The sequence below is a fragment of the Silurus meridionalis genome, chromosome 23, assembly GCF_014805685.1.
Source record: "Silurus meridionalis isolate SWU-2019-XX chromosome 23, ASM1480568v1, whole genome shotgun sequence".
Classification (NCBI taxonomy): Eukaryota; Metazoa; Chordata; class Actinopteri; order Siluriformes; family Siluridae; genus Silurus; species Silurus meridionalis.
The window spans coordinates 14,858,291-14,883,144 of NC_060906.1; the positions used below are offsets into that span (position 1 = coordinate 14,858,291).

Consider the following 24,854-nt stretch of genomic DNA (forward strand, 5'->3'; position numbering starts at 1 on the left):
TGGCAGAGACAGCTCTTAAGACGTCATATTGAGAGTTAACAGCAACAGATTCCAACTGCAAATGCCACACTTAGACCTTTACAAAAAATCAGACTCATCTCAGAAATATTGCTAAAATAAGAAATATGATGTTACATGATGCAGAGAAACTAGATCAGGCTTTTGTTACATTTAGGTTGGACTACTGCAATGCCTTGCTGTCTGGATGTTCCAGTAAGTGCATAAATAAAATTCAGTCCAGAATGCAGCAGCAAGAGTCCTTACCAGAACCAGAAAATATGACTACATCACCCTAATCCACTCTATATTGGCTTCCATTCAGTTCTCACATTGATTAAAACATTTGAAAATACTACTTACGACTACTACATACAGTATACAGCATTAAATAATCTCATGCCTCAGTACCTGAGCAAACTTTTGGTCAATTACGATCTACCATGATTACTTCTTGTAAAAGGTGCAGGCTATTTGTTGGTACCTTAGATTGCTAGTGAAGCCTGCAGCAAGGGCAGAGCTTTTTCTTACAAAGTCACACATTTCAGCCCCACAGTACTTACTTGCTAATCATACTGCACAGTGTCCTTAACTATTCTGTAACTATAAGGCCAATAACCAATTAATAAATAACAATAACAATAAACTTATAATGTTATGGTTATGAAAACATGTTTCTCTCTCTTTCTATTAAGCCCTGTTTGAAAAAGTTATGTTCAGTGAACAAGACTCACTAAAATGTTATTATTATTATTATTATTATTATTTACTTAGCAAATTTTTTACTCTCATACAATGTTTATTGTCCAGCTAACTGTCTGCATATTTTACAGTTTGCTCTCAGGTCAAAATACAACACCGACTCCACAAACTAACCAGCAGACACTGCAGCTGTCAAACATGGACACCATACACTACAGTCCCCAGACCTCACACACACTCAGCGCCTGCAATCATCTAACTTCATTCCACAATAACATAAACAGACACTCATTATAAATAGACTCTCATTCATACATTCTTTAAAAAGTATACGCTGTTTAGTACTTGTGCACCTGAGAACACCAAGCCTGTTATCAGCATATTTGTTCGGTTTGGACCTGTTTTGCTTTACGTTATTTGCCTGCAGTCTTGTCAATACTGATCTTCTGAATAATGCTAATGTCGTGAGTTTGAATCTGCTTAACGTGTAGGATTTGTCTACCTGAATCTTTACAAACTGCCTTAACCTGTGACTGCTAGTCTAACAGTATTTTGTTTGCAAAACAACTAGGATGTAACCCCAAAACTTGCGTAGGATAATAATACCTAAATTTGTGGCAGGAAAGTACATTAGCTACAGAGTATTAATTAGTTGCTTTGTTGAAAACTAAACCACTGCCAATATCCAAGAGAGTAAGGTTGTAATGTGTCCTCTAATGTGATACCTGGTGGCTATTTCAAATCTGTAGAAGAAACTGAAGGAGAAATCATTTATGTACAGTAGTTTCACTGTGAACAGCTGACACCAACCCCCCCAACACACTATTTTTGCTCAGCAAAAGATAAAACAGATCCAAATACTTACTGAGATTTGTTACAGACTCCAGCCTCAGGAGATAGTTTAAATGATTTTGGAAATGACTGTGGTTTATTTGAGAAATTCTTTCAGGAAGAAATGGATAAAAACAGGAAACAGATACAGAATAACATGCAAGAACTGGATAATATCACAATAAAGAGGACGACTGCTGCTGCTCAAAATCTTTTTACTACTAAGGATAGCTATTAAACCCACCTCCTGTATAAACAGAAATTTTTAAAGGAGAAGCTGGAAATGAATTTAAAAACAAACAAAAACCTTCGTGTGCTTTTTGGACTGTGATAAATTTGCTGTCATTCGGAGAGAAAAACCTTAAAGCTGAATGCCGGAATTTGGAAGTCATGACCTTTGCTAAAATGCAAGCAAGAAGTGAGACTAAAAACTGACACAAAAAGCAGACATGCATTATCATAAACATTTCCTACTTATATTTAATATATATACACTTTAAGAATAGCAATGTTTCTCATGGGTTCGGTGGACAGTTAAGGGCACTTTGTTTGAAACCCTTCCAAATGCGGAACAATCTGTACTGCATTGACCAAAGGGTTACAGAACCATTATTAGTTCCCCCAAAGTGTAATAAAAATTCAGCCACTTTTTCATTATGCTTTTCATTAAACCATGATTAATTGATATATGGTACAATTAAATCCAAACCCAAAATGTAAATTTTCAAGGTTATTTTTTGATGACTTTTATCATTTTGTCATATTTATTAGCTCTAATAATCTAGCAACCCGTCTGTTCTGAGAGAGAACATCCATCTGTGAGTATGACATGCCAGCTTCACACATATGAACGTTGAATATGACTTGATGGGACATCTGTGTGTGTGTGTGTGTGTGTGTGTGTGTGTGTGTGTGTGTGTGAACTTGTGCCTGATGACAGTCTCTCTTTGAGCCTTTGTGATCATAGTCATTCAGTGAACTAATTATCTGTGAAAAAAAAGACCAAAAGAAACTGATCTTGCAAATAAAACTGAGGTGCAGATGCAACATATGGGATGATATATCTCATCAGCAAATTTGTCAATAAATAACTATTGGTAGCAAACTGTCCTAGTGTGATCATGAGAAATAAATCGAGCTGGAAATTGAGCTGGATAAATATTAATAGGTAGAGAAGTACATTTTATTTTATAATTCATTATGGTCATACTACAACCCTAACTTTCATTTTTAACAAAACCAGCTCAATGTTGTTTTTGGAATCAGTTTGTAACATATTGCAAAATGTGTACTGTATCCATCAGAAACCAAAGGAATAATAATTTCTATTGTAACACTTATCATTATTAATGAATGTAAAAGCTAAACACATTAATTGGCACACATTTGCTGTAACACGCAAAGAGGAATATAACTTATTTTTATATTACAAAAGGCACTGATTTTATGTAGACACATTAGGATGGGTATAGCACTTCTATATAATAATAATAATAATAATAATAATAATAATAATAATAATAATAATAATAGAAGAAGAAGATGAAAAAGAAGAAGAATATATTATATAAAATGTAAAAACAAAAATGTATATAATGTCATTTTGTATTATAGTTTGTTTGTACAGATAATTAATGCTATCCGCTTCTTTCTACCAAAGATTTTAGAAAAAGAAAAGCAAAATTCAGTCTATAGGTTTCCATAGATTCTCTGCACAAATGACAGCAATTTTGTTTCGCCTCAGTTTGTCAAAAAAACAGTGTGGTTGGGTGTTTTGATAGATTCTTGTGCAGCCTAATAATTTAGTGAAAATGTAGTTTGGCTCTAGCTTTGCTTACAAGTTGCTTGTAGCTTGACAAGTATTGCAAAGTAGTTTTTTAAACCCTGGTCTGCACATTCATTGAACTCTATTACTGGCCCATAAACAACTGCCTAGCTTTCAGATTTGCAAATGCGTTGGATGTACATAGAGTACTGAAGGATTTAGAGAGCAAGATAAATTGAATGTAGAGAGGTGACGGATGTTATTCCCCCATCTTATATTCAAATCTATGTAAAGCTCAGCTCTGCTGAGCTTGTTGCCTTCCCTCAATTTAGCAGCAATGTACGTTCCAAGAATTTTAAGTTTGTTTAGAGATATGACTACACACAATTTGTACTGTGAGGCTCAATCTATCTTTTTTTTTTTCATATGGCAGCAGAAAGGTCAGAAACATGTGCTCTGGTCCATAGTGTGACGTGTGTTCACATTCTAAAACAGCTTATTTCCTATGAAACCAACAATGGGTCTTATATGGGAAAAAAATCCTGAACACAGATGACATTGCAAAATGCTGAAAAAATGCTCCAGCTCTCACAGGGAGTCATACTTCTTTATAACTACACAGATGTAAGACCATATCCAAGTGTTAAACAATGGTGGATTGTCCCTGGTCCCCACAGAACATCATTTATATTCGCAGCTATTGTTTTTCTACCTATATTCTACTTTGTTACATCCACATTAAAAAAACAAATATTTATCCATAATATATGGACATTATGTAGTTTTTATTAACAATATTTTTTTATTAAACTTAATAAAAGTTTTAAGCTTTCTACAAATATCATGAATAAGAATATTCACTAATCACTATAATTTGTCAGTGTTCATTTAGAATTGGTTCTAGTAACATTGGTCACAAGGTATGAGTATGTTCATACCTAGGGGCAATTCATAATCTGCATACCTGCATATTTTGGAAAGCAAGGGGAAAGTGAAGAACCCAGATGAAAGACAAATGAATACTAGGAGAACACGTAAAAGCACCACTAATGATTAACTGATTTATGCATTGAACCCAGGATGTTTCAAACTGCACTATTGTGCTGTTTTTTATTTCTCGGCTGAGAATTCCCACCTGTTAACAAAAAATACTAGTTTATCAAAATGGTGAGTGCAGCCCAGTAGAAAGAGGTCCAGGCTGATGTTTGATTCAGTCAGAATTGTGGCCATTTCTCTGAGTGCCTATTCTTCCTTTTTGCCCTGTGAGATTTATGACTGGAATTGAATTAAGGCAATGGCTAGCTGCTCTGCTTCAGTGAGCTTGATAGAAGAATGGAAAAAGGTGAAAGGTCATGCTTCTGCCTTCATTACACCAATACAGCAGTTCGACCATCTCACAGTTAACTCTCTCCCTGTGAAATATGGTGTGCTGAAAATAAATGAATTAATAGTCGAGGTGGACTGGCTCTAATAAGCCGTAAGCTACAGGCAATTTCAGGAGAAAGTGCTTTGGGTGGGTTGAGTGTAAAGCACCATCATTTGATGTGTCATGCTGGATTCAGAAAAAAATCATCATTTTCAGCAGGGGCAAATCAGTTATTCTTACTTGTTGCTTGAAGTTTATGATATCTGATGCTAAATATGATCATATGAATTAAATAAATGAAATTAATGCATGAAGAAAATAAAATGCTTTGCAAGGACACAAAAAAAAAAATCACTTAATCAAATAATTTAGAGCACTTAGCATATAAATACCCAGTAGCAACTGTTAACATGTGTTAAGACACTTTTAACATGTATCAGGAGTTGATCATCAATTATAAAAAAACACAACTCAGTGAAGAATCCAGCACTTAGTACCATGTTTTGGTTACCAAGAAACATTAGTCAATTTCACACATTTTGAAGAAGGAAGTATTACCCTGCTGTTACAATAATGCCAGGTTATAAAATTGACTGGATTTGTATTAATCTATCTATTCTTTTATTCAGTCGCCTTCACTAATTGCTTTTTTAGTGACCAGAAACATGTGGACACTATGTGTGCAACACTGACTAGGACACAGAATGCTAGTCCATTTTAGGGTACAATGTACACATGCATTTACACACCTTGAAATCATATAGCAAAGCCATCTGACCAGTATTTATTTTATTTTATTTTTTTATATTTTATGAATATACACTATTAAAACATAGTGAGAAAAACATGGTACAGTACATGTTGGAACACCAAGACAAAGGAGGTCATTGTGGATTTTGACGAGCTGGCAATCACACATACACCCATTCACATAAGTGGAGCTGCTGTTGAGTGTGCGAAGAATGGAGTACATTTTTGAGAATCTCACCTGGTCGCTGTACTCTTCTCTCCTGACCAGAAAGGCACAACAGCACCTGTATTTCCTGTGGAGACTAAAAAGTCCCATCTTTGCAACAGGATACTGGAAAACTTTTACCGCTGTACCATTGAGAGCATCCTCACATACTCCATTTCAGTGTGTTACAGCAGCTACACTGCTTCACCCTTCAGAGGGGGGTGAAACCGCCCAATAAATCATTCTCACTCAGCTACCCACCTGGAAGGACATTTACCAGAAATGCTGTTAGCAAATGGCAAGGGGAATTATCAAAGATACCTGTCACCCTAATCATGGACTATTCACCCTACTCCCTTTGGGCAGATGTTACAGGTGCCTCAGAGCACGCACAAACAGACTGAAGAGTAGCTTTTTTCCTGTGGCTGTTACTGCACCAAACAGCTGATCATTTAATGACACAAATATACTACTGCATTGTCACTTTTTTGTCTGTACTGCACTGCTTTATCCACTATGCATTTTTGTACTATCCATGACTAATGCTATCATTGCACTATTGAATATTCCACCCATATTTATTCTATATCTACTGTAAAATACATACACTCATACATGTACATATCTATATCATGTCATTTAAGCATGTTATCACTTTTGCATAGATATATTGTATATTACTTTATATCCCATATCTTATTACCTACTTCCCCTTTTGTACATTATTCACTCTCACCCCTGTACATATCGAACCCATACCCTTATTTAACATACTGCTATTTACTGTACATTGGCCACTTATGCACTTTTGGTTAGATGCTAACAGCATTTCATTGGCTCTGTACATGTACCTTGCAAAATGACAATAAAGCTGAATCTAATCTAATCTAATTTAATGTTTGCAGCAAAGAGTGATCATGCAGTTGCATTAATGTAACACAGACATTAGATCATGTAGAAATTTGCTGAACATGTAACTACATTACATGTTACAAGTCAAGATACAAGTTAAATCATGTAGAAATTTGGCAAGTGACAGTGAAGATGAAAGTCAGACATAAAAGCTATCTATTGAATTAATGCTATTTACATTAAAATCACTACAGCATGTGATTTTCTTTTCTGGTTGATTGGCTGAAAAATGTATCCCACCATAAAAGTAGGGGAAATATCAAGTAAAGTTGTCTATACTAAACAACTTGGCAATTGGTGCTTTCAATTAGGATGTGATTTTTTTACTGTACTTTTAAGCATCTGGAATTTTAGATTTTATAATGAAATGCAAAATGAGTTTCTAGGGTTCTTATTTAAATGTTTTACATGTTACTGTATAACTTAAATGTCTTATATTACTGTGTTTCACTTTGGTTAACTTTGCTTTCACACATTACTCACTAGAAAGATGACAGAACCTTCCCTGATCACATCTCAATGCTGCAGAAATTAAGTACACGAATTCCAAAACAGAGATGGAAGCCAAAGCACCAGAGAACACATGTAATCCAAACTTCTACTAACTTTTATTTTAGAAGCAGCATATACCCTTTCTAAGGTTACACAATCTATCACAAACAGACAGCACCTGAACAAGGGTCTACTGTATTGTGTGGAATGTGAGGAAAGATTTGCATCCAGATAAGCCCGGTGAAGAGCATGGTTAGAAGCCCTCTCTGGTGTCCTGCTATATCTGCTGCCACTGGTTTTCTGCCTTGATAAGACATTAGAGTGAGCCTGGATGCTCAGTCTGACACAGATAAGGTGCAATTAAACTGATTGACTGCTCGAAGAAAATGAGATCAGATATCCACACAAGCATGCTTGTGATCACATTGCTCTAACAACTTCAATGCAGGGGTTTAATTCAGCATTGCAATACATAACATGATTAACACCTCTTTTGAAGTCAGTAATTATTTTCTCCCTTTTTACACAACTCTTTATATCAGACTGAATTATGTCATATGTCTTTAGAATAGAATGTTTTAAATAAGGTTTAACCATTGCTACCCATCTGGTGATAATTGACATCTCTCAATTATTTCTTTGCTGTTTTGTTATTATTATTATTATTATTATTATTATTATTATTATTATTATTATTATTTTTGTTGTTGTTGTTATTATCAACCCAGCCACTAGGGTCCCAAGCCTGAATACATGAGCAGGGTTGCATTAGGAAGGGCATTCAGCGAAAAACATGTGCCAAATCAAATATGCGGAACACAAAGCAGAATTGTATACCAGATCAGTCGAGTCCTGGGTTACCACTGACCGCCACAGGTATTGTTAGCCAACGGGGTACTGGTGGAAATTGGTCTACTGCTGGCTAAAGGAGGAGAAAGAGTGGAGGAAGACATCTACAGAGACAGCAAGGAAAGGAGAAGTGGAGAAGAGTGGAGGTTCGGGTTGGTACTTTAAATGTTACCACTATGACTGGTACAAAAAGAGAGGTAGCTGATATGATGAAGAGGAGAGAGGTAGATATGTTGTGTGTTCAGGAGACCAAGTGGAAAGGGAGTAAGGCCAGGAACATTGAAGGTTGGTTCAAACTGTTCTATCATGATGTGGATAGAAAGAGAAATTGTGTAGGAATAGTACAGTAAGAGTAAAGTGAAGCTGGACTTGAAAGGGTGATGATAAATGTCATCAGTGTCTATGCTTCACAAGTGAGTTGTAGATGAAGTTAGATAAAGTGGTAGATGGTGTACCTAAGAATGAAAGAATAGTGATTGGGGCAGATTTCAATGGCCATGTAGGTGAAGGGAACAGAGGTGATGAGGAGATTATGGGTAGGTATAGCCTCAAGGAGAGGAATGTGAAACGGCAGATGATTTTGCTAAAAGGATGGAAATGGCAGTGGTGAATACTTATTTTAAGAAGAAGGAGGAGCATAGGGTGACGTATAAGAGTGGAGGAAGGTGCACACAGGTGGACTATGTTCTATGAAGGAGATGCAACCTGAAGGAGATTGGGGACTGTAAGGTGTTGGCAGTGTAACTAAACAGCATCGGATGGTGGACTGAATAATGGCATTGGAGGTAAAGAAGAAGAGGAGGAGAGTGAAGACTGAAAAAATGATAAGATGGTTGGAACTGAGATAGGAAGCCTGTAGGGTGAGATTCAGGGAAGAAGTCAAAAGATGGTGGTAAAGAGGTGATGGATGAAAAGGCATACGAGGGTTAGGGTTAGGGTTAGGGTTAGAGGAGTTGTATGAGAAGTTGTACACTAAAGAAGGAAAAAACAGTGCAAAGTAATGGAGAGTGTGTTAGAGAAGTGAAGAAAAGAGTGCAGGTAGGGTGGAATGGGTGGAGAAAAGTGACAGGAGTGATTTGTGATAGAAGGGTATCTGCAGGAGTGAAAGGTAAAGTTTATAGGACTGTGGCGAGACCTGCGATGTTGTATGGTTTAGAAACAATGACATTGAGTAAAAGACAGGAGGAGGAGCTGGAGGTAGCAGAGTTGAAGATGCCGAGATTTTTAATGGGAATAACGAGAATGGACAGGATTAAAAATGATCTTATTAGAGGGACCACGCATGTAAGACATTTTCGGGACAAAGTGAGAGAGGCCCGATTGAGATGGTTTGGACATGTGCAGAGGAGGGACATGGGGTATATCTATAGAAGTACTGTATGCTGAGGGTGGAACCACCAGGAAGGAGGAAAAGAGGAAGGCCAAGGAGAAGGTTTATGGATGTGGTGAGGGAAGACATGCAGGTAGTTGCTTTGAAAAAGGGAAGATGTAGAGGACAGAGTGGTATGGAAACAGATGATCAGCTGTGGTGACCACTAATGGGAGCAGCTAAAAGAAGAGATTATTATTATTAGAAGAGGTTATATGGCCGAAGGTTAGTGTTATGGTTAGGGTTAGCATCACATTTCAGATGTAGAATCATTTTTACTAGTATAATAACCTGTTCACTTAGCCACTACTGCAGGTCAAGCACAGATGTTGGGTGAAGAGTCCTCGGGTGCATACAGTGCTTCAAGTGTTCAGTGGGGTTGAGGTCAAGGCTCTGTGCAGACCATTCAATTTCCTCTAAAACAACCTTGGCAAATCATAAAGAACACAATTTTGTGCACAGACACATTGTCATGCTGGAGCATGCTTATGTCTATTAGATTCGCATAGAAGTGTGATGGTCAGGTGCGCACCAACCTATGGTCATAGTGGTCATAAATGAACCCCCTTTTTTCATATTGTTTATTTACAAGGTGTTTACTAAAAATGTGATTATTATTTTTATTTTTATATACCATATTTTTCGGACTACCCCGCGGCTTAAACAACGCGGCTTAAACAACGAATCGGCTAATTTATGGATTTTTCCTGGGTTTATCCCGGTTTCACAAACTTCAAGCCAAAAAATTGAGATACATAACATTAGAATAATGAAATTTCCGAACGGAAACGAAAAAACACACCTCACCTGTGTTCTGAGCTGCACGGCATCAGAAGAAAAAACTTCCATGGAAGGAGAAGACAGTGAACAATGACTTTCTTGGTAGGCTACTGTTTAGATACAAGACGTTGTAACACGTTGAGTCTGGGTCATGGGAACTCCAGTTGCAACAGAAATCATATTAGCACAGACAGGTTTCCAAAACTTGTGCTCTTTTATTTTTCTTGGCAACAGCATTACGGGTTAGTCAAAGAAACTTAGAAATGAGCATAAGAAAATAATAAGGACATATTCCTCGGTCTTGCACACATGCAGTGATACCGGAAAAATGCGGTGGCAGGCTATTCACCAAATGCCGATCTGCTCTTAAAGGAGCCACAACATATTTCACCCGTTACACCGTGCAACAGACACTGTCTTTCGTTAAAGCCTGTGTAAAGTTAATTAGTTTCAGTGTAGACACCTGCGGCTTATTTATGTTCAAAATAAAAATAAATTCAGTGGGTGCGGCTTATATATGCGCTTTATAGTCCGGAAATTACAGTATTACAGTGTTTGCAAATCATAAAAAGAGTCTTGAACATCCGTATCTGGATTATCTTCATTGTATCTTGTTAAGCACCGTCATTCTGCACTCCAAATGTAATAACAGTATCCTTCTTTATATTTAAGAACATTATATTGCAGTTATTTTGCTTGATCTGGCTTTTTTCATGTTAAATCACATGCCTGTATGTACCATACTAAATGTAATTTGGTATCTAATTCCTTGTTACACGGAGCCTTGCCGGCTGCATTTAACTGGTAATTTTCTTTACCTTTTAACAATGGGTAGAACGAATGGGGTTAATGAGAACAAAAAAAACAGTGGTCTGTCTGTAAATGTAAGAAGTAGCTGGAACTGTGAACATTTTAGGAGACAGTGGCCCAGTAAAAACTAATTATGGGGGAAAATGCAGGAATTTGCCTCAATGCAAATCCAATATTATTACCAAAAATGCAGCAGATTTAATGAACTTTGTGACAGTAAATACAAGCACAAGATAATGCAAACACAGAGATGCTAATATGATCAATGACTCAAAAAAAAACAAAAAACCTGAAATTCAACAACCAGATACACACACAAACAAATATGCAGATCCAGATGGTTATTCCATGATTGTTTTGCACACCTGACACGTACTAGGATAATTAATTTAAAGGGTATGCAGCACTCTCATAAGGGATACATCTAATTACCATAAAATAGGAGTGGAAGGACATATGCTAAATGATATGGCAAAAATGGACAAGATTAAGGACAGAAGGGACTTGTGTTCTTTTGTAATTTCCCTAATTCCCTAAGTCTCTGAATATCCTTTTAGAACAATGCACTGGTTCATTAAAAGTGTAAAATGCAAAAGTTTAAAATGTCCAAGCTGGGTATTATGTAAAGAATATAAAAGGGTCTGTTGCTATAAGAAGGAGAAAAGGATTTTTACCGATTGGCCAGGCAAAGGGACCGAGCTGGGAAGGATGTGCTATAAGTTAGTGCAATAAAGGATGGAGATGGAAATGTGTTGACTAGTGAGGAGGGTGTGTTGAGAAGATGGAGGGAGTATTTTGAGCAGATGATAAATGAGGAAAATAAGAGAGAGAGAAGGTTGGATGATGTGGAGATGGTGAAGCAGGAAGTGGATGGGATAAGTAAGGAGGAAGTGAGAGCAGAGATTAAGAGGATGAAGAGTGGAAAGTCGGTTGGACCAGATGACATACAGATGTTTAGGAGAGATGGCAGTGGAGTTTTTAACCAAGTTGTTTAACAAGATTTTGGAAGGTGAGAGGATGCCTGAGGAATGGAGAAGGAGTGTGCTGGTACCGATCTTTAAGAATAAGGGAGATGTGCAGACCTGCAGTAACTACAGGGGAATTAAGTTGATCAGTCACACCATGAAGATATGGGAAAGAGTAGTGGAAGCCAGGCTGAGGGAAGAGGTGACCATCTGTGAGCAACAGTATTGTTTTATGCTGAGGAAGAGCACTACAGACACATTTTTTGATTTAAGAATGTTGATGGAGAAGTATAGAGAAGGTCAGAAGGTGTTGCATTGTGTGTTTGTGGAGAAAGTGTACAACAGAGTGCCAAGAGAGGAGTTGTGGTATTGTATGAGGAAGTCTGGTATGTCAGAGAAGTATGTTAGGGTGGTGCAGGGTGAAGTATGCAGTAGGAACGACAGACTGGTTCAAGGTAGAGGTTGGACTGTATCAAGGATCGGCTCTGAGCCCTTTCCAATTTGCAGTGGTGATGGACAGGTTGACAGACGGGGTCAGACAGGAGTCTCCGTGGACTATGATGTCTACGGATGATATTGTGATTTGTGGTGAGAGTAGTGAGCAGGTTGAGAAGAGCCTTGAGAGGTGGAGGTACGTGCTGGAGAGAAGGGGAATGAAAGTCAGTAGGACTTTCTATCCATCCATCCATCCATCCATCCATCCATCCATCCATCCATCTATCTCTCTATCTCTAATTTTCCCAGCACTGGAGACTGCTTCCATAAATGTTACATTACTGTTTTTCTTAGTTGCTTTGGAGCATTTCTTGAATCATTCTTTATATTTTACTGCAAAATAATGTACTTTTCTCAAAATCTTAAGTTCATCTCTCAAAAGTAAGTATTTGTGTCAATAAACATCTCACTGCCATTACATTGACAAGTCGTCCAAATGTTTAGTCAGACAGTTCCAGTTTTTCCTGAAATTAACTACGGTTTGTGTTACAATGATCGAAAATACGTTGATATAAGTTGAATTTCTTCTGTATGGCATCTATGAATTTTAACAGCACAAATTTATTTCTTTGATTGCATATTTGATTTATATTGATTGCATGAGACCAGACAGTATATATTATGTATAAGTGTTTGTTTCTTGGATGTTCAGTAATTTTCATAAAATTGTAATTCTGTGCTTTGCTCTGTTGCCAACTGAAGGTTCACAAGATTTACCTTTGACCTATTTTAGATTATAGAGATTTCGATTTATTTCTTGATTATTGTAATTGTTTTCTATGATACCGTTGTGCTGAACATTGATACTGTCATTCTGCTCCTGTAGTCGTTACTTGCATGGGTACTAATTTGAACTAATACAACCACTGGCTTTTACAAAGTCCAGTAGTATTCTAATGAAGTCACAAACAAGAAAAGTAAGAATAACAGCTTCTACAAGAGGTAAAAGCTGTAGGTTCAGGATTGACATGCAATGTTGTTTGAAAACAAAGCCACTCATTGTAAATAAATATACAACATGAGTAAGTGACAATTTTATTTAAATATCTTGTTGAGCTCATATACATATTATTAATATTTTATGCATTCTGTTTGCATTGGTATTATATTTTCTGATGATTAGATTACTTTTAATAAAGTTTGAAGTGTATCTGTGACATTATATTTAAAGCTAAAACGATGTTTAGTTGCGACTCGCTGGTTTTATTAAATGGATTAAGTTGTGTTTATGGATACTGTTAGTCATTTGGCATGTCTGTCTCTCTGGCCTTTGGAGCAAGCATGCCTTTAAACATTCTGCCTGCTGTGTTCAGTCGGTGCTTAGCAGAAGGCTGATTTCTTATATTGCTTCAGAGAACAGGTGTGCAGCATAAGAAAAGCAGCACAGCTTTTGCATATCCAAAATAATGAAACCATGCCATGTCAAATAATGTGCTTTTTTGCCAGCCCTCTTTTTGAAAACTGTAGTTGACTGGGACATTATTGCTGCTTGTTCTGCAAGGTCTGGTTTCATCTTCTCTTAATAGCCTTCAACATGAAAAGCACAGCTGATCCCAAGCCTCTGCTCTTTATTATAATACTTCCACATTTAAATGTTATATATTGAGAAATCGTTTCAGAGTAGATAATATACTATTCAAGTTTAGGTTCCTCTATCTGATCTCCTTGGCTTCCAAAAAGTATGATTTAAGAGCTGACATAACCTCATATAACAGGAAAAAGAGCATTCGGTCCAGTAACAAATGTTAGTGTTAATAATTTATGCTTACTCTAACTTTGTTTGCTTTCAACAACACTCACACCACATACCATGAGTGCAGCTTGTTTATTTTATTAGGATTCATCTGTCCAAAGAAGGATCTCTCTGTGTAAATCACAATGTTGAACTTTATCATGGCTCACTAGAAGGTGAGAGTTGCGAATGAATTTGTGGAGGTAGTAAAAATTTCCTGGCAGATATAACAGTTGTGGGTTTTTCTCAAAATGTTCCTGTCTAGAAAAAAATTACAAGAATATTTGTTTTACTACTGAGCATAGAGGTCTGTTGACTTTCAAAAAAAATCATAAGGCGTTTCCATCAGGAAAGCAGTAAAGTTAGTGTTTGTAGAGATGTAAAAGTCTGAGAAACTGAAATTTCAACCACACAAGATTAAAACTTCATCTTACCTTGGGTATCCTGGAAAATTTACCAGTTCTAGCATCCTTGATATAAGTAATGTCCAGAAGATCTGTCTCCTGAAAATTAAAAAGAAATACAATTTTAATGACACAGAAAATCTTTATTTTTTTAAGAAAATAATTAACATGGCGCATACTGGGGACAAGAGTTGACTGAAAATAAGCATAGCATAACACTAATGAGTGGAAATTCAGAGAAACAGGAGAAGTAAAAAAAAAAATCTGCATTAGTGTGCAATGGCAGGATGTTATCTTAAGATAATATAGCTGGAGTTCTGGCCAAACAAGGCACTACTAAAGCCAATTTCTAAATTCCAATGTGACTCCAAATGGTAGATCACACCACAGTATACAGTGGTGGTGGTGGTGTTTCTTTCGGCTTCTCCCGACAGTAAATAATTTTAAAACACTAATGCGGGACAGTGAGAGACAGAGGAAGAAATGTATTGGAGACTTTAATTAGTTTTCTGTGTGGTTCAAATTTACATTTATGCATTTGGTTGATGCTTTTATCCAAAGTAAATTACAAGTGGCCCAATGTGTAATCTAGGCAACTAGCCATTACAGAAATAAACAGCAATTCAACCACTGCAGAAGTTACACCAAGTGTTGAGAAACTGATCTATCAGCTAAACACACCATACCTGGATTTATGTGACAAACGTTGGTCACGGTGCAATCAATTAACCTATGAAGAATATAGTTATAGTGTTTAATAATAAATTGGTTTTCAAGGAATGTTCCCGTGTCACATTCCTTGAAAACCATTTTATTATTAAACACTAGCCATATAAATGGGAACACAACTAGTTTTGCGTGTCTATGGTAAAATTACAGTTTGACAAAAATGTCAGCCACAAGCAATAACAAACCCTGATTATTAGAAGCCAATAGTTATCAGCAAAGTTGTATTTCAATTGTGGTAGTTCAACATCCAAACTGGCAGCTAAGCCAAGAGAGAGCTAAGAGCAAACCTGCAAAATCAGTGATGTGGTCTGTTATGCCAAGCTGGTTGTCAGTTGTAACCCTATGATTCTTGGTCACCTTGATAAATGTGGCAGCTATGAATAAGCAGTGATGATAAAGTTTGAGGAATTAGATGACAAAAAGCGATGAAATGGTAATAAAAGTAGATACAAAGTAACCTGCTTCTAATTATATTTCACATCTTGCAGCTGTAACAGTGTACATGTTTATCCCACTAAGAACATTAAGCAGGCCTACTTACACATTAGACAAATGTTCACATTTGTCCACACTAGTCGTACATTTATGTACTGTGTCTGCATTTTCTCATAGTATAGAGTCCTGAAAGTATTTTAAACATTCACGCTAAGAAAGTTAAATCATTTGCTAAGCTCCAGTTGTTTCATGGGTGAATGAATCCTGTTGTGAGTCTTGAAAAGAACATGGCATTTTAATGGTTCATGGACCAAGTAAACTGTGGGTTGAGAGCTGAGTGGAAATGCTTACTTTTCATTCATTCGTTCCTCTTTAGAAAGCGTTTTATCCTGGTTTGGAGGACAGTAGATCCAGAGCCTTACATGAAAACTCAAGGCATGAAGAAGGAATGCACACTTGCTATGAACACTCACACCCTTACATCTAACTCATTCATACTTATCCAAACCACCTACTAGCTATTTTTTGTGTAAACAAGAGGAAACCAGAAAACCCAGAGTAAACTAATCACAATGACAGTAACTCATGCTCTGGATTAAATCATGACCCTGGAGCTGTAAGGTGTACAGTGATACCCAAAGCTAGTTTTTGAAATTGCATTTTTACTTTTAAAATAAACAAGTTATATTTAGCAAAATAGTTGCTGACACACCACAAGTTCCCCAAGTTGTTTTTAAGTTAATAAATCATCAGAAGGTGCAGAAAATGTTTACATAAACATAATCTCCATTACATAACAGATCTCTCACTAAAATGTGTGAGTAATGCTGCACAGGACAGAACATATGGTTCAGTGAGATGGCTGCTTAGTGTGTATTCCCACACTCTTGTAGTGTGTATTCTCACACTATGACTCTTGCATGGACAAAAAGATCTTACATCTATTAGAACATTAGACTGAAAAATAACACTTAGTTATTAGGGCAGGAAACTAACTGCTATAACTCAAGCCACATTTCAGCATCCTAGTAACACAATATTTACTTTTTAAACACATTTTTTACATTTTGTTTATTTTATCTGTGTTGAAGAGCCAAACTGACATAGACATACAATCCAGCTGTGTATTAACAAGCATTTTAAGTTCAGTAATTAAAGCATAATGTTAATGATTAACCTGTCACAGTTCTTGAGCTCAGTATTGGCCAAGCTGCTTGCCATCACTATATGTGGTCTGTGGTCTTAAAAGAGAAAGGAGGAGAGAAAAGAGAAAGAGAGAGAGATTTTCTCCTAGCACCATATGACATATGTGCAAGTCTTCCACTTAGACACAGTATGTACATGAAATAAAATAAGACTATTGATGTGATTGATTTGAGTTAACAGAAGTCTAATGTAAGCTGTTAGGGCAACAATAAACATTTGAGCAGAAGCTTTTAAGGTACTGTCACGACTTCATCAGTCAGTAGTTTTATATTAAGCACGACATCTCGCTAATTCAAATAGCCCATGAGATGTTACTGCATGACTGAGTGCGATATCCAGGGCATTATAAGAAACAGGCAGATAATCAGTATCCTTTATTTTATTTATATCTGTGTTGATGTTTGAATGTTAACAACAATTTACTTTAACGTGTAACTTTAACAATTAACAAAACTTAAAAAAAGAAATAAAAATGCTTGTGGAATTTCCCATTATTTCTCAGTACAAAAAAATGTGTCTATATTCTTAATTTTGGCAATGAGATATATGGTGCTGATAGGTGTTAGAGATTACATTGCAAAAGGAGAATTCATTTAAGAGCTTTATTTAAAAATATGTAGCTTTCTTTCTTTCCTGGAATCAATTTAACACTCCCTGTTTGCAGAGTGAGATGCTTTGAGTCAAAGGTTAGCATTTCCAGCTCCAATATAAAAGCTGCTCTTTGATGTGTGCGTATAAAGAGATGCCACACTGTGTGAAGCGAGAGCTACGAAGCCTCAGGAAAGAGCAGCACAGTGAGGCCTGTACCCCTCTGGCACTAATCACTCACTTTGTGGATCACATGCTGCCCCTCATTAGCGTAGACATGTACTGCATTTAAACCAACAACCTCGTTACTGCTGGTTTGTGCATCTATAATCATTAGTGCTGACTTGCTGTACAGATCAGACTCCAGATGAAATCAACAACAAATACATTAGCATTTTGGCTTTATGTTTCATAACTGAGAAGTTCTTTCACATTTACTTTCAGCTCTTTATAAAATTCATGTCACTGTTGAGTGTCACTTAATAAAACAAATGTGAAAAGTCAATGGCATATAATGTGAGGCTAACTGCAGCACGGAAAAAAACTGCTGTATCATACAGTTTTTGCATCTGATTGTAGTATCCAATGAGTACCAAGTGTGTTTCTCTTAAATATTACATACAAAGATGGGGGTGGGGTGGTTGCAAGGAAGTTGGAAGAGTTGTTTAACCCTGTTAGCCCTGCTGGTCCATCTATACCAGCTGCCATGGATCATCTTTATGCTTTCCAAACTATTTAGCAAGTAAAGTAAATAAATGCTTATGTCTGGCCCAAAATTGAACCATAAGCTTTGTACATTCCAGCAGTGCTCCACCTTACTGTAAATCAATTTAGATTCATTATCACCACTATCTATCATTGCCCACCAGGGAGGATACACTCAATAGCAAGACTGAGTCAGCAGGAGCAAGAGCAGTATTTACTATTATAGTAGTAGTTAAATGGTCATGAACTGCTTTATCAATGTCAATGTCTATTTATAGTACCGTTCTCATTACAAACAGATGCAATACATGCACATGGCCTCAAGGATAAACATGTATAACTTTCTTTCGGCTTCTCCCGTTAGGGGGCGCCACAGCGGATCCTCCGCACGTTTGATTTGGCACATGTTTTTATGCTGGATGCCCTTCCTAACGCAACCCTCCCCAATTTATCCGGGCATGGGACCGCTGAGAGTGGCTGGGGATGGTTCCCTGACCGGGAATCGAACCCGGGTCGCAGCGGTGGGAGCACTGCGTCTTAACCACTAGACCACCAGGGGACCTTCAAGGATAAACATGTATGGAGAGAGTTTTTGGTGGTTCGTTTGACCTGGCTGTTGTCCGATTCAAGACTTTGGGCTGTTAAAGTGCATTTGTAAAAATTAAGGAAATATTTTAACCCCTAAAAATTTGTAATTTGTAAAAAAAAAAATATTGAATAGAATTATACTACATATTTCATTTTCAAAATGTGTTACTTAATATTTTTAACCCTTTAAGTTACATGTTTATATGCATCTGTTGGGCATACCGTACATTTGTAGCAGCTTTTAACTTGACTAACCACATATTTAAAGTAGTTGCCCTAACTTTAGCATGACAGTCTTATTCTATATCATCATCTGCAAATGATGACACATCAAAATGTCTCATTTACTAATTTTTAGTATCTGCTGATGAGCGTTATAGTGAATCCCCTATCTTGGAAACGTTGTGCATGAGTTGAGAATACACCCTGGATGGGATCCCAGAACCTCCTTGCCTCCTAACTAAGCATGCATTTAACTTGTAAAAACCCACTTTAACTACATGATTTGCTTATTTAATGCACAGTCCGCAAATGGTGCAAATGGCACAGAAATGTTTACTGTTCTAAAAGACCACCGATGTTCTATGTTTTAAAAAAGTTTGTTTCTTCCAGTTGAAGTGTTTCTAGTGAAGCACAAACCAGACTTTACTGGAACCCCGACTTGTTATGTAACAGAATTAACAAATGTAGTTCACGAGTGTCTTGGAGTGAGGATGGGTTTGGTCTGAGACAGAAAGAAAGCAGACGTGTCCATGTATCAAAGTCTATATTAGGCTAGAAAGGTATGACATATGGCCCTGATCCTCACCCTTTAGAGGTCCAAAATAAACCTTGTCAAACAGGGTATCATGTACACTAGGCCTCTCCCCATAACATGTTTTGAGAAAGAGAGAGAGAGAGAGAGAGAGAGAGAGAGAGAGAGAGAGAGAGAGCGAGAAATAGAGATGACTTTATACTTATATTGCTTTTCCTCAAAAACATAAAGAAAAACAAATTCCAGATATACTTACATACATAATATAAACAAGAATAAACCCAAAGAAGGCATCAAGCTAAGTTAGCTTATGAACAGTGCAAATGTTTGTTTACACAATAACTATTTACAGTCTTATTCTCTCTGGATGAGGTGACATCTTCCATCTGTTACATCAGTAAATCAATTGGTATATCACACAAATCTGGGACACTGATGCAGTAGACTTCATGCAGTTCAGAACGTTATTGAAGGCATGCACTCAGATTTTCTTTCCTAAGAGTCACAAGCCACGTCAAAAGCTGAAGGGTGAACATGATATAATTCATATATATATATATATATATATATATATATATATATATATATATATATTGCTTTGTTGTAAAATCAAGCAACTAATCTCAGGTTCTCCACTGTAGTTCTTATAAAAAGAGCAGTCATGCCATGGTTGCAGTTCAATAGCCATTTTGTGTATTTTGTGTCAAGTTCTGTGTATTTCCTGTGACATATAAGAGTTTCGTGGCAATGTCTCCCATTGCAGACAGGAGCAAAAGATAGGAGGATTGGACAACAGTCTTGTGATGCAGACGACTGATGGTGCAATTACATACGATCATCACTCAAAGAGTGTATGGACTTGTCCTATGGCATACCTCTCCAAATGATAGATGTCTACAGATGAATCTTGCTTTTATTAAGCTAACAATAAGCTCAGCACAAATATGAGGCCTTGAGATCATACATCCATGCCAGAAATTCCCCAGAGGTGAGAAGCTTCTAGAAGTGGTCTTCCTTCTCAGGGAGAGCGTGTCCTTATCAGTCATTTGCTCTGCCTGGCTCTTCCTTGGGGACAGGTACTTCATTTTGTAGACCAATCTTCCAGTTTAGCCTTGATGCCTAGGAGAGACATCACTTTTTTATTCCCTTGCCAACAGAGATAAGTAATCTTTTCCCTTAGGTCAGGGCCTCTATGAATGATCTACATAATATGAATGCATACTTAATTTTTCTGGTCCATCTGTACACCACAATTGTGATGATGCATGCAATAGGATTTGCATTTGTGGTAGTTAGCAGACATTTGTATTCAAATTCACTTGCAGAGGTTAAACTTGAAAATAGTAAATGAAAATTGAAGCTTATTAACCTTTAAATGGAGATAGGATTAAGCAGGACAGAGTGATTAAACCACACTTCCAACAGATCTTTCTGAAATCATTTATAAAATGGCATTAAATATTTGTGAAAGCAGAAGATAGAACGCTTGTAGACATCACACATTTATCAAGTACAAATGAACAGTAAATTAACCAAAGGGTACAAAATTCCAACTGTACTTTTGGATGAAAGGAGCATGCAGCGTGTTCCATCAAATAAACTATCCAGGTTTCCTTTTTAATGATATTCATATCCAGGGGTCTTTGGAAACTAGGACAATAACAAGGGACTAGAAAGTAATTTCACAGACTGTTCAGTTCACTGCTACAATAAAAATCAAATCAAAGTCGTATATGAAAATCACTTTCAACACAGAGAGCTTACTCCTTTGAACAATAATAGATAAAAAGCTGAAAAAAATCCCCAAAGGTTTACAGTTTTATCAACCCAATGTTCATGATGCACCATAATTAAACTTTTGAGATGAAGCATAGCAATGTAGAGGGTTTTAGAAAGTTTTAGCATGTACTCAATATATGTTGTTATAATGATGATCTATTCAATAATGTAGACATATGTTCAGTTTAACCAAAGTAATTTTAAATGTCAATTTTTTGTTCATTATAGCTGGCCTTTCTTTACTGGTCGTCTTATGAGATTATAAATTAGAGAGTATAAATCCAGGAAAAGAAAATTGCTACCACTTTCATGTAACATAACATGGCATGATGTCATCAATAATTTTCAAAATTTAACATACAGTCAGCAAACTTTCCTTCTCCACTGTTCTAATCTATCAGCAACCTATTTGTACTTCCTGTTCTTTTTTTTTTTTCTTGATCTACCTCTCTCTCTCTCTCTCTCTCTCGAGGAACATTGACCCGAGGGAGCCGGTATTTTAAGTATGGCAGACTCCTGTGTCTCCTTCTTGCCTCAAAGCACTTCAGCGGCGTTTAAATTTGATACTGTTTTATCATTTTACCAAAATTGAATTGGCTGAAGACAGAAAAAAAGACAAGTGACCTACATCTCTGACACACTTAATAGTGAAGGCAGAAATGGAGCTGAGAAGCAGAACAAGCAGGGGATGCAGAGATGGACAAAACACAACACTTACATCAACCTTAATCATTACATAAGAAGCACAGATTTACTAGTGGAAAAAAAAAAATGGCATTAATTTTCCAACTCTTTAAAAAACTGAATATATCCATACAGGTTTAGCCATTTACTGTTTTGCCCATTGCCCATTTTATTAGGGGCAATAAATCCATTTCTTTCTTTGCTTGTTTAAATTAAACAAGGTGCTTGTGAAACATGCTGAGAAACTAAAGACTTTACAGCCCTGGGAAACAGAAAAACTGAGCCATGCCACTGTGCAGTTTCAATCTCAGTAGGTTTTATGAATTTCAATGTGAAAGGAAATACCCATGTGACCAGGACCCACAACCCATAAAATTATATTTCTTAGACAATTAGACAGGATCAGTGATTCATTAAAAATTTCAGATTCATAATTAATTCAACAGTTAGGTCTGATGTGTGACACTTGACATATAATTCTTATACTTATGTATTAATGAATTTTAAGCACCCAGCATTATTGCTCATTACTCAAACAATCTATGTATTCATAAAGCATGTTGCATGTTGAATAGCTGTTAAATGCATTAAAATGCATAAAATAAAGCCTGTCTGTGAATTCCTGCTCTCCCAAAAAGCAAACAGAAGATGTAGGCATGTGAAGCATGTTGCCAGTCAATTCAGAAACCTCCTTCTATTGCACTAGCTTTCAGTTGGTCCAGTTTTGAATTTTAAAACATAGAGCTAAAGCTGGCTGAACATTTTAAATACACTTACCAGTACCATCAATGTGTTTGTATTTCACAGATTTGAACTGTAATTGCATAAATTGCTGTCCACATTTTAAAATTCAAATCCTTAATTAATTCATTATTCATCTCAAGGCGTTGTGGATGAACTGTCATCAATGCTAAGAACTACAGTGAGTCTGTTCGTCATGGCAGCATAGATAGAGCTGTGTGACATAAAATATGTCTCAGAGCAGGCTAAATGATGACTCAACATCGGAAGAACACAAGCAAGTCGTACACTATTACGCAGGATAAAAAAGAAGACCCATACACACATTGACAGCAACATCCTGCTGTTACAAGCAGCTGTTTTTCTAGGCAGGTTCCCAAAAAGGAAGAGCCCATTTAGTTTATTAAATGTACATTAAGACCTCATACTTAGTGTAGATCTTGTACAGGCAGGTCAGAATGAAAATTGTATTAGCTTTTAGTAAAATGGCAACATTTGGTTGTCAGAAAAACTCTTATTGATGTGAAATAAACAGCATTAAACATGAAATCAATCTGCTAAATATATATTTTTTGCTGCTGTCTATGGCTTATGTTCATAAATTCCTAACCAGTAGCTCTCTGTCCAAGAAAAATACCAGATATAATTTCTTTCCTACAGTGTTCCTTCACAATTCAGTCAGTAAAAAGGCATTGATCCCCCATCCCTCTGCAGGCATTGTTCCAAGAGTGTCAGTGTTCTGCATGCCTTGTTCATAATTATCCCTCCTACCGAAGGTGCTAATGCTTCTCTCCTGACGCCGACAGTCTGTTATAAAATAACAAGGTCACCTTTCACTTTCTAAAAGCTGCTGAGAAAATGATTAAATTACTACAGCTGATAGTTATGATAGTAGTTAAATTTATATGCAAGGGCACATTTTCATACAAAATCAACACTTTAACAGAAAAGGCTTTTGAAAGACATCTTTGCTGTTTTGGCTAAATCCCAATGGGTGCTAATCTCACTATACATTTGTACAAAGCTGTGGTTTCTCATTCACAAGTCTATAGATAACCAATGTGTTGGATATCAATATTTAAACATGAAAGGGAGTCACTCTGTCCTAGTGACAACAGTTAAAACAATTCTGCCTGCCACAAGGTCCTTTGTTAACCAATATAGCCTTTAAAACCAGCTGTATAAAAGTAGCTCAAGTAGCTTTTCTGCAGTCACACATCCTAACTGAATTATCTGAACATATGCTAATTTGACTGTCCATAATATAATACTCTCTATTCATTTATAGAGTTGTTTTTAGAAGAATTCAGAAATTAAACACTTTAAACCATTCAATTTGACAGGTTAACAGCAAATTCGTCATGGCATAGTTTTGACAACCTTATGCAGTTTCACTACATTTATTTTTGTCCGGAGTTGCATTAATTTTTCAGCAGGATCTAATACTGACGATGGCAGAGTTAGAAAGCTTCTCCAGTACATCACAGAGTCTAAATGGGGTTAAGGTCTGGACTAAAAATGCCTAATGCTCTCTAAACCACCCTTTGACAATCAGTCTAATCGGTCCTTTTATTGTCAACTTTGGAATATGCTTGTTCCATCATATCCAACAAAGACCATCTTTTGGCATGTTACAAAACTAGACTTTTTTGATAACACCTCGTATTATATAGACATATTTTCCAGGTAGTGGTATAAATGTCTAGATAAGATTTCTAGTATTTTTTATATTGATGTACTAGTTCAAAGCCAATATTGTCTACATCAGCTCGCTATCACTAATTACAGCGAAAAAATAATTATTATTTCAGCATATTTGCAATCGTGTGTATTTGATAAATGCTGCTGGGTTGCTGTTAAATGTTGCCATGTATTATTTAATGTTACATGTTCCCTGCAACCTTTGCATGAAGGTAATGTGGCTGTGTATCTTGATGCTCTTATATGGTTTTGTTTTCCTTGCTACTGTGGTGATATGTAACTGTAGAATGCTAATCATTACATTAATCAACAAACAAGCATAGCACCTGCCAGCAGCATGCATGATATGCAAATCTGTGTTTGCCACTTTCTGTTTACTGATGTACACATTTGCATCTATTGAAATTGAGAACTGTTTTATAAGTAAAGCTTTGTGTTTCCAAAGCAGTATCAGACATCAACACTGAGATGCTCCATTCAACTTTATCTGCAACATCAGTGTATTACTGTGTATTTGTTA

At 36.5% G+C, this 24,854-nt stretch overlaps 1 protein-coding gene and 1 non-coding gene across 13 annotated transcripts in view; both read right to left on the bottom strand.

The window, feature by feature from the left end:
- LOC124376731 (1-phosphatidylinositol 4,5-bisphosphate phosphodiesterase beta-1) overlaps positions 1-24,854 on the bottom strand; it is a 93,995-nt gene that overhangs the window by 53,316 nt on the left and 15,825 nt on the right. For all 12 annotated transcript variants that reach the window (XR_006923886.1, XR_006923885.1, XM_046835957.1 and 9 more), the window contains one exon: positions 14,455-14,523. Coding sequence is in view for 9 of the 12 variants with exons in the window: in XM_046835957.1 (XP_046691913.1) it covers positions 14,455-14,523 (69 nt within the window). In the remaining 3 variants the exon portion in view is untranslated. The remainder of the gene's footprint in view (positions 1-14,454; positions 14,524-24,854) is intronic.
- Positions 18,575-18,647, bottom strand: trnag-ccc. Its single transcript has one exon. It is a non-coding gene; the product is annotated as a tRNA-Gly (tRNA).